Below are 12,822 nucleotides of genomic sequence, written 5' to 3'. Positions count from 1 at the left end.
ACAGGCTCCTCGGTACAAACCTAGTGTCCAGGAACCTGTCGAACATTTTTTATTGTTAATTCTACTGTGTAAATCAAACTCCATTGGGGTGAATGGTCATAATCATTTCATAACAGATCTGAATTTAACTACACACATAGGGCCAAATTCGCTCCTATAACAACTCTCCTGGAGTCAATGGATACACACCAGGCATGAATCCCATCCTGCAGGACTTTCTCCTGGCATTTACCCTTATAACTCCCCAAAGCAATCTCTTCGTCTTGAAGGTACACGGTAGGGGAAACAGAAGTCAGCTTCTCCCTCCCTACTTCTCTATGCTAGATAACTCCTGTACTAACTCCTTAGCTATCCATAGCCAGGAAGCAGAAAGGAGAGTTTTGTATTAAAATATGATGGCACAACATTTAAAGTAGTGCCTAGAGTCCCCCAACTGAATTTGGGGCCCCATTACATTAGGCACTGTACATACACACAGAAAGAGACACACTCTGCCCTGAAGAGCTTGTAGTCGAAAGAGACAAAGTGTGGGAGGGGAAACTGAGGCACAATGGGGTGAAGTGACTTGCTCAAGGTCACACAGTAAGTCAGTATCAGAGCTGAGACTAGAACCCACGTCTCCTGGCTCCCAGTCCAGGGCTCTATTGGCTAGACCTCCTTAACATATGCATCTTAGCATCCGAGTAACAGTGAAAAAGAAAAGCCTATGATAAAAGACAAGTGAGTTGAACTTAGAATATTGTGCCAAGTGGTAGAACTACATTAGTGTAACTAGTTTTCACCTAAGACTAGGAAAAGAAGTATCTGGTCTCAGTGCAACCCACATGGTAAGGCCAGCTACTGTATGCCTTAATGTCCCCTTCCCATTTCCCCCAGGCAGTCGTGTGACACAGCATGCTTTCTCCCATGAGCAGGATCTGCATTCGATTCAGCTACAACTGTGCAACACGGTTCACATCGGTAAGCAGAAAGCAGTAAGAAAAGTTCAATCACCAATACTGGAATGAACACAGAGAATTACAGCGTGTCTCTCCTACAATTCAGAAAGATCTTGGCTCCTTACCAATGAAAGGCCAATTTTCCCAACTGTAATGTTCCACCTAAAACCACAGTGCAGCCTCTTACAGCCACACTTCACACCGGTGCACTGAAGAAGGCTGAACACATTCATTTTCAATTAATTATCAGCGTGAAGAACTAATATGGTTGAGGTCAAAAGAAATTTACCCATGTTTCTAGTTAGATCATATATAGATGGGACAAGCGTCAGTGTTACCATTTTAGGGAAATTAAAGAGACAATATCAATTAATAAATAAAGTCACTTCCGTCTGAATTTTTTTTCAAATATATGGTTGCATATAACACCCTAGATCACTCCAAATGAAAGAGTACAGAAGATATTTTTTTAAAAAAGAAAAAAGTAATTACTTTGTGTACTTGGCAGCATTTTATGTATAGAGTTTATATTTCACTCTTTCAATTAACATTATTATTAATTATTTATATTACAGTAGCACGATTGTGTCCCCACTCTTGCTAGGCGCTGAACGTGACACTTCTCGGGGCACACATCTTGCAACGATGATGAGTACTGGTAAATTCCACGCTTTCAGTAGAGACCTCACGTGCTACATTTTATGGATAAATACCATGAAAAGAGTGTATTACGTATAATGAGTTTATCAGATCTGAGACAGGAGTTTCTCATAACAAACACTGAACCCTTTGCTAGTTGGCACCAATGGGTCTCTGTGTCACACTGAACACACACATAGCAAGAGAGTGCCCCTGCCTGAAAGAGCTTGCGATACAGACAAGACAGACAGAGGGTGGGAAGGGAAACAGAGGTGCAGTGACTTGCGTAAGGTCTCAGCGCAGGTCAGTGGCAGAACCAGGAATAGAACTTGAGTCTCCTGACTTCCAGTCCAGTGACCTATCCACTGGGCCACACTGCCTCTGCCAATGGTCTGTTGCCCTTCCTGTCTCACGAACTTGCCTGATGACATCACTCTCGTGTCATGCTCTAAAGGGGAAGGGGAAGCACAGCGTGGAAGAGAATGTGCCTGTGTATTCCCATTTCATTATTAAGGAAAGGGAGGCACAGAGCAACTAACATGATTTGCCTAATGTCACACAGAAACTCCGTGGCAGAGTCAGGAACAGAACCTAGTTCTCCTGACACCCAGTCCCAGTGCTTCCACAAGACCTTTCTTCCTCTCTCCAAAAACAGCTCACAGCTCTACAGCTCAGCGGGTATAAAGCTAGTTCCTGTAAAAGGTTGCACAGCAAGGGACAGATTAAGCTGATTTCTTTGCAGGAGTTCCATGTGCAAGCCAGCTACATGTGCTTCCATATCCTCTTGTGCATGTGATCCCACCAGTGCAGCATGCCGCTCAAATTTTACCGCTTCCAGAGCCTGATACAAAGCCCAGTAAATTCAGAGGGAGTCTTTCCAATGGGTTTTGGATCAAGCCCCTAATTCAACACAATTGATAGCTTTTCTATACAGTTGGAGCAGAGGTGGGCAAACTATGGCCCGCGGGCCACATCCGGCCCACAGGACCCTGCTGCCCGGCCCCTGAGCTCTTGGCCCAGGAGGCTAGCCCCCCCCCCGCAGCCTCAGCTCACTGTGCCGCTGGCACAATGCTCTGGGCAGCGGGGCTGTGAGCTCTTGCCGCGCAGCACAGCTGCAGAGCCCGGCTGGACCCAGTGCTCTGTGCTGCGTGGTGGTGTGGCTGGCTCCAGCCGGGCGGCTCGGCCGTAGCGCTGCCAGCCACCGGTGCTCCAGGCAGTGCAGTAAGATGGAGGAGGGGGTTGGATAGAGGGCAGGGAAGTTCCATGGGGTTGGTCAGGGGGCGGAGGTGTGGATAGGGGGCGGGACGGTCAGGGGGCGGGGAACAGGGGGGTTGAGTGGGGGCAGGGGTCCTGGGGGGGCAGTCAGGAAGGAGGGCGGGTTGGATGGGGCCGCCAGGGGCAGGGGTTCTGGGGGCGGTCAGGGGACAGGGAGAATGGGTGGTTGGATGGGGCAGGGGTCCCATGGGGGCAGTCAGGAATGACAGGAGGAGTTGGATGGGGCGGCAGGAAGCAGTCGGGCGGGAGGTCTGGGGGTGGTCAGGGGACAGGGAGCAGGGGGTGGTGGATGGAGCAGGAGTCCCAGGGGAGCCATCAGGGGACAAGAAGCAGGGGGGGTTGAATAGCCATGCCTGGCTGTTTGGGGAGGTACAGCCTCCCCTAACCGGCCCTCCATACAATTTTGGAAACCCGATGTGGCCCTCAGGCCAAAAAGTTTGCTCGCCCCTGAGTTGGAGCCATGGACTGAGCCGTACGGTAACTCACATATCACGCATGTTGTCTGAAACTCAACACCATAAGCTTCTCAAAAATTGCATGGGTTTGTTGTGAATCTCAGCTCAGTGCAATGACTATCCATCACCCCACTTGAAGTCACGGCCATGAATCTGTGCTGAAATCTCGCAACGTTCTCCTTTAACTAACTGGGGTTTTGAGCAGATTTACAGTAATTCAGAAATTGCCCTAGAGTTTCCATAGACTGATAGAATGTAACCCCAAGTGTCTTACCCATAAGAAAGGGCACCGGCGGGGACAATATTTTTTACCTGAAAAGATGTTGGGATGCAGACAATATTCAGATTCTCCCGTTTAACTCTCTCAGCTGTAGGAAGAAGCAGAAACATTAGTTTGCTCAACAAACAATAGAGCTGGAGGAAAGTGCAACAAGCTTCACTTTAAGAAACTTTAGTTCAAACAGCCTCTTTGAAACATTCCAGTTACTTGGGCTTACCTGTATTTGCAAAGAAGAGTCAGGCACAAACTACAAACAAGTGTCATCCTGTGCTGGATAAACTGTAGCTTCTGGTGACAATCATGTTTAAACAACTTCTCTGGGTCAGCCTATGATGAAAAGGCTAATGACCCATCTCATATCGGAGCAGTAGAGCAAGCAAGAATTGTGCCCAGTCAGTAAAGAATAATTCATCACCTAGGGAATTAAATCCTATATTATACACATTTTACTGCACTCCTTGTAAACAAGAGAGCTTTAGGTGAATAATAGCAGCTGTCTGAAAGATTGTGCTGCCTCAGGGCCTCATATCACGTGTAATAAAAAGCATTTAAATATATGGTAGGGGAATGACTAATGGAGCAAAATCCAGCATTTCCATTAAAAGAATTAAATGTTTCCTCCCTCCGTGTAACCTGAAAAGATGAACATCTATTATTAAGATAATAGATGTTATTATGGACGTATTAAGATAATTCCCTAATAAATTTTGTTCACAAAATGCTACGTTTCAAATTTAGGCAAATCCAACAGCCTGACTGAGTAAACATGGGTAAGTGCTACCTAATGGCAACAGGTGATGCAGGCAAACTCCTCACCTGTTCTGATCATTCAGAAAGCCCTGCTTTTGGCACGCCACTGCTCAGACATAAGCCCAAGCTCAGCAGTCTTGAAGGCCAATAGTGCTTTATAAATGTATTCATGGCTCAAAGATTTGGTTAGAATCAGAGCAGCTCTGACATTGAGCCACCATACCAGGAAGCAGAGCTTCAAAGTCCTAAAATACCTCATAAGTATTAAAAACTAACATAAACTCCACCCTGGAATCAACAAGATGCAAACAATGTACACAAGTGCGCATCTCCACAATCTTAACAGTGACTTTTGCTCTCTCCCATCTTCTATTACCAGTTGTGCTGTTAGGTCTCCACTTAGGTCTCGATCCTGCAAACAGCACTTGCTCAGGTGCATAATCCACTGAAGTTATAGTCAATAGATAGCGCCAAGGAGTATTCAGAGTCCTGATGGGCGGAACATCCCAAACTCTCATTTGGAACAGATGGGACCTTATGCTGCTGAGCTAACAAAAAAAAACCCCCACAAACAGAGCTTGTCCAGCAGTCCCAGCTCCCCAAAGGGAGCTGTTCTGTTTTATATGGGAGGCCAATAAGAGATAGCTGATTGTCCACTTTTTGTTGCCAAGACTAATTGCATTCTAGAATTAAGCGTGTTGCGAGTCCCTCCCTTCAAAAACAAGGGGCAGACCCGAGCTGACTGACTCAAAAAGATTCTAGGGCGCTTGATGAGCATATCTGACCTAAGGCTGAAAATGAGCCCTGGCCTCCTGCCCTTTGTTAACCCATAAAACACTGCTGGTACCACACACTGCACCTTGGCAAGACACAGGTATATAATTAGTCTTGTGCCCACTTGCTAAAGGGTCACATTACAATAATAGTTCGCCTACACACAGCACTTTATGGGACAAACTCTGCCCTGACTTTCACCCAGTAGAGTTGCAGGACATATTAATTACAGCAGGATTTAATGCCACATCTTCAAAGCACCATTCAAACATTACCCTTCCCGACATCTGAGAGCTGAGTGAGTAACATTACCCCGATTTTACAAATGAGTCAACTGCTGAAGAATGGGGCAGTCCCTTAACCTAAGCCACACTGTGGGTCAGTGGCAGAGCTGGAATTAGACCTTTAGCTCCAACCTGAGCACAATTCAGGAGACTGGACTGTCTGGCAAGAGCAGAGCAGAGCAGAGCTCAACTCTAATAAAAGCTGCAGACCAACAAACTCATTAATTCTTGGTGACGACCTTTACAATGAAACTGAGGCATGAGTACAGGCTTTACTTTCTGCCTCAGATCGAATGTGCTGACCAATCAACACACCCAAGGTTTTTAACTGCAAGTCAGCTGTTTATCCAGCAGGCAGGCAGGCAGGCAGGAATTACATTTCACTTCTCCACACTAGCGTTCCAATTAGCTGGGGCTGCTGGAACAGAGGATTTTCCTTCGGATGGAACCAACGTTATTACCATACCTAGTCGATGGACAGCAGGGACAATTGTAGAGCCGCTTCCAATTCCAAGGACTTGGTTATTCTGCAAACCAGAAAAAGAGAGAAGCATGTTTTCATAGCACATTATGGAGGGCTCCAATACTGGGTGAAGATATGTCCCATTTTGGCTCAGACAATCCCCTTTATAAACTCTGTCCCAGATGTCCCGACTTTTTTGCCAAAACTGGGCATTTGTCCAATTTGCTCTTGTGGCAAGGCTCGGGCGACAAACTCGCAAGAGCAAACGGGACAAATGTCTAGGAAAAACTAGAAGGACAGATCCATTTGGAGCATACAGGAGCCTGACTAATCCTTCAAAGGAGTAGAGAAAGGTCAGCTCCAAAAACATGGTAGTCCTTTGGATGAAGGGATATAATAATGTAGATTACAGAGGGGTTAAGAATGCCGGGGAAACACTTCCCACAATACCAGCATTGAAAACCTTCCTGAGGCTTGGGATAAAGGCTCGCTCCTACTGTGTTTCCTTTTAACCCTGGATTTTTGATGCAGCCCCTTCCTTTAAACTAGCCTCTCTGTTTACAAACCCTGGTTCTGGTGTAGAGCAGTTCTTTACCTCCAGCAGATGTGCCTCTTCTCCCCCACCCACACCAGAGAAACCAACTAACAGTGCACCTTCTCTGCCTGCCTATTACTCTGCACGACAGTTGCAGCCTTCAGAGGTTGCCACAGCAGGGGAGGAAGTTGAAACCATTTGATGTTGTGTTTCAAGGAAACCACACAGTGAAATACTGTTGCTGGGAACAATATCGCTCATATACAGTACTGCTGCCCAAAGCAAGAAATGCAAGAGCATATACCCTGAAGCAGAGTACCAGGCCACCCCGTCCCTCACACTCAGAAGTCAGATCCTGTCTGCTCTGTAGACACATGGTGTAACTGAGTCCAAGTCCTGCTCCACAATAGCCCCCTGATGCATTTAAAACAGGAATTTAGTCTTTCAGCATAGAGGAGTTTTAACTGCATAGCCCCAGGTTTTCCAGGATGGTAGCCTGGTTCAGGAGCATGTTTAAGACCATTCAGTCTCATCTACACATTACTGTATGATACATTTAGACACACTGGGAGGTGGAGTGGATAGGCACTAGCATGTTACAATGGCATTCTCTGCACTGTGGATCCACTTCTTATATTTACCTATCACCTGGGTATCTAAGTGTTGATGGGATCGAACTGCATCCCATGCATACTTCTGTGCTGTTCATATAGGAGCAACTTCCTCAGCCAGAGTAAAAAGCTTCAGTTCACTTGCGGAACTGTGCTAGTACCGGGAAAAGAATCACAAAACGTGAGCTCAAGATTTTACTATAATAGACGCTAAGAGTTACGAACACCTCGGGAACGGAGGCTGTTCGTAACTCTGAACAAAATGTTATGGTGGTTCTTTCAAAAGCTTACAACTGAACATTGACTTAATACAGCTTTGAAACTTTACTATGCAGAAGAAAAATGCTGCTTTCCCTTTACTTTTTAGTAGTTTACATTTAACACAGTACTGTATTGTACTTGCTTTTTTGGGGGGGGGAGGGGGGGGGTTTCTGCTGCTGCCTGATTGTGTATTTCCAATTTCAAATGAAGTGTGTGGATGACTGATCAGTTCATAACTCTGGTATTTGTAACTCTGAGGTTCTACTGCATTTAGCCACATTCCCCAAATAAGTTCATCCACAAGGTGTCACTACTTGGCCCTTACATATTACCTAATGAGCAGTTTAATGTTTCTTAGCCCTGGTCTACACTAAAAAGTCAGATCAACTCAGCTATGTTGCTCAGAGGTATGAAAAATCCACACCCATAAGAGCCATAGCTAAGCCAACCTAAACCTAACCCTCAGTGCAGAATTCTTCCGTCGACCTACCTACCGTGTCTCAGGAGGCGGATTAACAAGAAATGGGAGAACCCCTCCCATCACCGTAACGAGTATCTACACTGAATCACTAGAGCAGTGCAGCTGCAACTGTGCTGCTGTAGCGTTTCAAGTGTAGACAAGCCTTAGACAAGTGTAGACTTTGTCAAGTGTAGACAAAATCACTGAATTACACATCAAGCAGCCTCCTGTGGCTGATGCTTTGACTGGAGTTGAACAGCTCTGGATGGAGCTAGCTTGCTTTGGTGAGTGGGAGCATTGTTGCAGTGTAAGCTTGATTGAGAAGGAAAAGGGTAAAGCAGATCAATCCCCCAGAAGGGTTAAGGACTTAACTTGCCCCTTAAGTGACATTGACAAAAAGTTTAACTCTTTAAATCTGGCCCAAGTTTGGGAGCTCCCACATTATCCCAGCCTACCCCCACAAACCCACCAGAGATTGTCTGCCATGACTCCTCCTGAAGAGGAATCACATCTCTATGATCCCAGGGTTGCCAGCGACGCCATAAAAATGGAAGAGACTCATTCTCCTAAGTTCTTCCCGCTGGGGGGTGGGTCGTGTAAGGCCAAGACACAATGAAGCTTCACTGCTCCCAGGGAAGATCAAGGTCAAGAACAGGAGAAGGAGGAGACAGACAGGGAGCTCCAGCCTGCCTACAACAATCTAGGTAAGACAAAACATACATGCTCTTGTCTAGACTAGGGAAACGTCTTCACTGCCCCCCCCAGAAGGTGTGCTTTCAAAGCAGGATAACTAATGTGCATTAGCTGCACTGCTGTAAAACCACAGTGGAGCCAAGGCACTGGTAGTTTTTACTATGACGTAGGCAGATAAGGTAAACAACAAGTAAGGGTAGGGTAGAGTGCTAATAGTGAAGACAGAGCTAGCACCTTCCAAGTCCTAGACTAACATGTTAACTGCTTAGTGTAAACAAGGCAGTGTGCCTTTAACATTAAACTGTCAGATTTGAACATGGTGTTAAGGCACACTGCTCTGTCTACACGAGCTTGTTAGCGTGTGCTAACTAACATCTTCCAAATCCTAGGGCTGGCCTACACTAGGAACTTACACTGGTGTAGCTATGTCTCTGAGGGGTGTGAAAAATCCACACCACTGAGAGACGCAGCTATACCAACCTACCACCTGGTGTTCTTCCATCGACCTACCGATTGCCTCTTGGGGAGGCGGATTATCTACACTGCTCGGAGAACCCCTTGTGTCGGTGTAGGTAGTGTCTACACTGAAGCAGTACAGCGGCACAACTGTAGTGTTTCAAGTGTAGACAAGCCCCTAGTCTAGACAAGACCTAAGAAAGGAAAAACTGGGAAATCACAAAGGATCCCATTCTCCAACAAAGGTCTGAAACAAGGGGGGGAATGTGCGGAAATAAAGCGTACAAATCCCAAAGAGATTTATTAAAGCTTTTTTTGTCTCACTTCACCAACTGTAAAACAGGGATAATACTTTATCTTCCATCCTTTGTCTGTCTTCTCTGTTTGTTTGCAATGTTGTTGTAGCCCTGTTGGTTCTAGGACATGAGAGAGAGACGAGGGAGAGTAACATCTTTTACTGGACCAACTTCTATTGGTGGAAGGGACAACTTTCAAGCTTTACAGAGCTCTTCTTCAGGTCTGGAGAAGGTAATCAGAATGTCTCCGCTAAATATAAGATAGAATAGATCATTAAGCATAAGGGTTCACATATGCTGAATTAGACCACTTCAAATGCAATTGGCAACTGAGGGTTAGCAGACAGTAGGGTGTTTTGGCAGGGTCTGGTGCTACTTTGAGTTGCTGTGTCTTGGTCTGTGGGGAACTTGCTTCTGATGATGTGCTTAGTGAAACTGAGGAGTTGTTTGAAGGCCAGAAGAGGGGGTTTGTGAATGATTTCTTTCAGAGTGTGGTCCCCATCAAACACGGTTTGTAAATGTTTGATGAGATCCCCTATGTCACCTACCACTGGATTCCAACTGGAGAGCATGGTCAGCAGGGTTTTTTTTCCTGTACTGAAGCAGGTTCTCCCGGGTTATTTCGGTGGCCACTTCAAAGATGAAATGTACTTCTCTGGTGGACTTTCCTTGTTTAGTGAAGGCAGCCTTAAGTGTGTTTAGATGTATATCCAGGACTTCCTCTTCGGAGCAAATTCTGCAGTATCTGAGTGCTTGACTGTAGATAACAGTTTTTTCTGATGTGTCTGGGGTGGTTGATGGAACTGTGCAGATAATGTGGTGATTGTAGGGTTTTTGTATATAGTAAATTGCAGGGTTCCACTTTTTAATCGAATTGTGGTGTCCTTGGAGTTGATCTTGGTGTGGGAGTGTTCTAGAGACAGTCAGATGGATGGGTGGTGGTTGTTGAAGTTGTGGTGAAAATCTATAAAGAAGTTTAGGTCATCCATCCAGAGGATGAAAATGATGAGGGGTATGGAACTATTTCCATATAAGGAGAGGATAAAAAGACTGGAACTACTAAGGGGAGACTGATTAATAGAGGTCTATCAAATCGTGAATGGGGTGGAGACAGTGAATGGGGAAGTGTTATTTTACCTTTCACATAACACAAGAATGAGAGGTTACCCAGTGAAATTAGTAGACAGCAGGTTTAAAACAAACATAAGGATGTACTTCTTCACACAACACACAACCTGTAGAACTTGTTGCCAGAGGATGTTGTGGAAGCCACAAGTATAACTGAGTTCAAAGTGAATTAGGTAAGTTCATGGAGGACAGGTTCAACAGTGGCTATTAGCCAAGAGGTCACACATGCAACCCATGCTCTGCGTGTCCCTAAATCTCTGTCTGCCAGAAGCTGGGACTGGACAACAGGGGATGGATCACTTGATAATTGCCCTGTTCAGTTCATTCCTTCTGAAGCACATGGCACCCACCACTGTCAAAAGCCATGGGCTAGATGTGTTATACCAATAAAATAAAAACCGGGATCTTATTAAAGGGAAAAAGGCAAGATACCACATTTATTGTGAATACAGAAAGAATCATAGTAAGCAGTTAGTTATAGCTGTAACATTCCATTCAATCTCATATTTATTCCCACATTCATTCATACAAACACACACACACAGGTTCTGCAAGGTTGTTATCATAGTTACCAGCTCATGCCAAGCCACTGGCCAGGTGGCCTGGACATGAGGAGGGAGCCGGGCCTTGTCAGACGCTAATCTGATGCTCCTGGAAGTTGGTTTGCAGAATCAGACCCCAAAGTCCTCACTTTTTAGAGTCTATTTTTATAGGAATTTCTTCCTATGCCAGTCTATGGGAATTGCTTCATCATGCTGTTGCTAAATCAATCAGCAGATAGCACATTCCTGACGGCTCCGTGCTGCTAGATGTTATCTTGTTCTTTGGTTCTCCCATTCTTGAGGCTGTTGGGTGGATTCCAGTCTGCCCTCCGGGCGTCCTCTGGTTATTTCCACTTGACGCCTTCTTCAGCCGATGGACACTGGATTCTTAGGCTGGCACCTCCCTGATCATTCAGTTATTATCCACACCAAGCATCCATCCACATACATCCTCTATCTCTATTTTAATCACAATTGTTAATACAACAAAAGGGCGGGGAGTCTCTGGGTGCTGTTTCTGTTGTTAGAGTATTGCTTTGAGTCTCTCTCTCTGTGAATTGCTTTGAGAACAGACACTGTCTTAGAATGTACTAACACAATTAGCAGCTTGCAAGTTTCACACACAGAGGGAGAGAAACAGTACCAAAAACCAAGAGACCTCTTAATTAGTAATACCCTGGAATTTAAACTATGGGGAATCAAACTCATTTGTGATTTTAATATAGAACTTCTTTAATATGATCCAACAGATGGACCATTAGCCTGACCCAGTATGGCCCTTCTTTTGTTCTTAAATGTGAAGTTGTGGAGGGTAAGGATGAAATGGATATATTTAGTGTCATGTATAGAGTGTTTTGGGTGGCTTTCCAAGTGCTGCACTTCATCTTGTAGGTATCAAGGCAGGCAGCGATGCCATCACGGTGAGGGATGTTGGTGTACAGGGAGGCGATATCCATGATGTCAAGTGTGGTGTTCTGGAGAGATTGTTAATGTTGTGGAGTTCTGGAGGAAGCTGGTAGTGTCTTGGAGGAAGATGGCCCTTTATGCTGCAGCTACGCCGCTATAGAGTAGATACTTCTACATTGGCAGAAAGGGTTTTTCCATCAATGTAGTTAATCTACTTGTCTGAGAGGCAATAGCTAGGTTGATGGAAGAATTCTTCTGTCAGCCTGGCCATGTCTGCACCAGGGACTAGGTCAGCCTAACCATGGCACTCAGGACATGACATTTTTCACAGCCCTGAATGAGGCAGGTATGTTGATCTAATTTTTAAGCATAGACCATGTCCCAGTTATGGATCAGGACCCTGTTGTGCGACTGCTGTACAAACACTAAACAAAAATAAGATCTCTGCCACAAAGAGCTGACAAATCTAAGGCCCTGATCCTGCAAAATACACATGCTTGATTTTATTAGCATGAGTAGTAATCAAAGCTAAGCATGTGTGTGTCTGTAGGATCAGGGCGTATGATGACTATAAGTTCTGCAGGGCAAGGATCATCTTTCACTAGGTGTACATTCAGTGCTTAGCACAACTGGGCTCCTGTCTCAGGGGGCCCGGCCTCTAGGCACTACTGTAATATGAATAAATAATAATAGGAATGAGGAAGTGTGTTGCTTAGTGCTGGGAGACTAATTAACAGTGACAACTACACTGGCAGCTGCAATGTCCAAAAATACCACTACCCCTTAAAATGCTGAGCTCTCTGCTTCGGATGTGAAAAGATCAGTGAAAGGAAGAACAGAGGGGATTTTCCCCGATAGCCAAAACCATCTAACACCCATGCAATGAATCCTACCAGTTTATTTACTACTGTTTACAAAAGACTTAAGAAGCAACTACTACAAAATTAAACAAGGCCACAACCTGTCTTACTTTGCGAGCTAAGTCAGACCGTGTATTTTAACCAGCTACAAGGGAAGCCAGAAAAGCCTTGAGAGCTTTCCTGGACACAGAACAAATCATTGTTTTTACATTCTTA

The 12,822-nt window shown here is 45.2% G+C and overlaps 1 protein-coding gene across 1 annotated transcript in view; it reads right to left on the bottom strand.

Annotated features, from left to right (window-relative positions):
* RPIA (ribose 5-phosphate isomerase A) overlaps positions 1-12,822 on the bottom strand; it is a 32,886-nt gene that overhangs the window by 18,742 nt on the left and 1,322 nt on the right. The window contains exons 2-3 of the mRNA XM_077816015.1: positions 5,862-5,922; positions 3,620-3,675 (exon numbers count right to left, since the gene is read on the bottom strand). Coding sequence (XP_077672141.1) covers positions 3,620-3,675; positions 5,862-5,922 — 117 coding nt within the window. The remainder of the gene's footprint in view (positions 1-3,619; positions 3,676-5,861; positions 5,923-12,822) is intronic.

Source organism: Eretmochelys imbricata, chromosome 4 (assembly GCF_965152235.1).
Source record: "Eretmochelys imbricata isolate rEreImb1 chromosome 4, rEreImb1.hap1, whole genome shotgun sequence".
In the NCBI taxonomy this organism is placed as follows: Eukaryota; Metazoa; Chordata; order Testudines; family Cheloniidae; genus Eretmochelys; species Eretmochelys imbricata.
The sequence above is the reverse complement of the archived record's forward strand: the minus strand, read 5'-3'. Positions and strand labels throughout refer to the sequence as shown.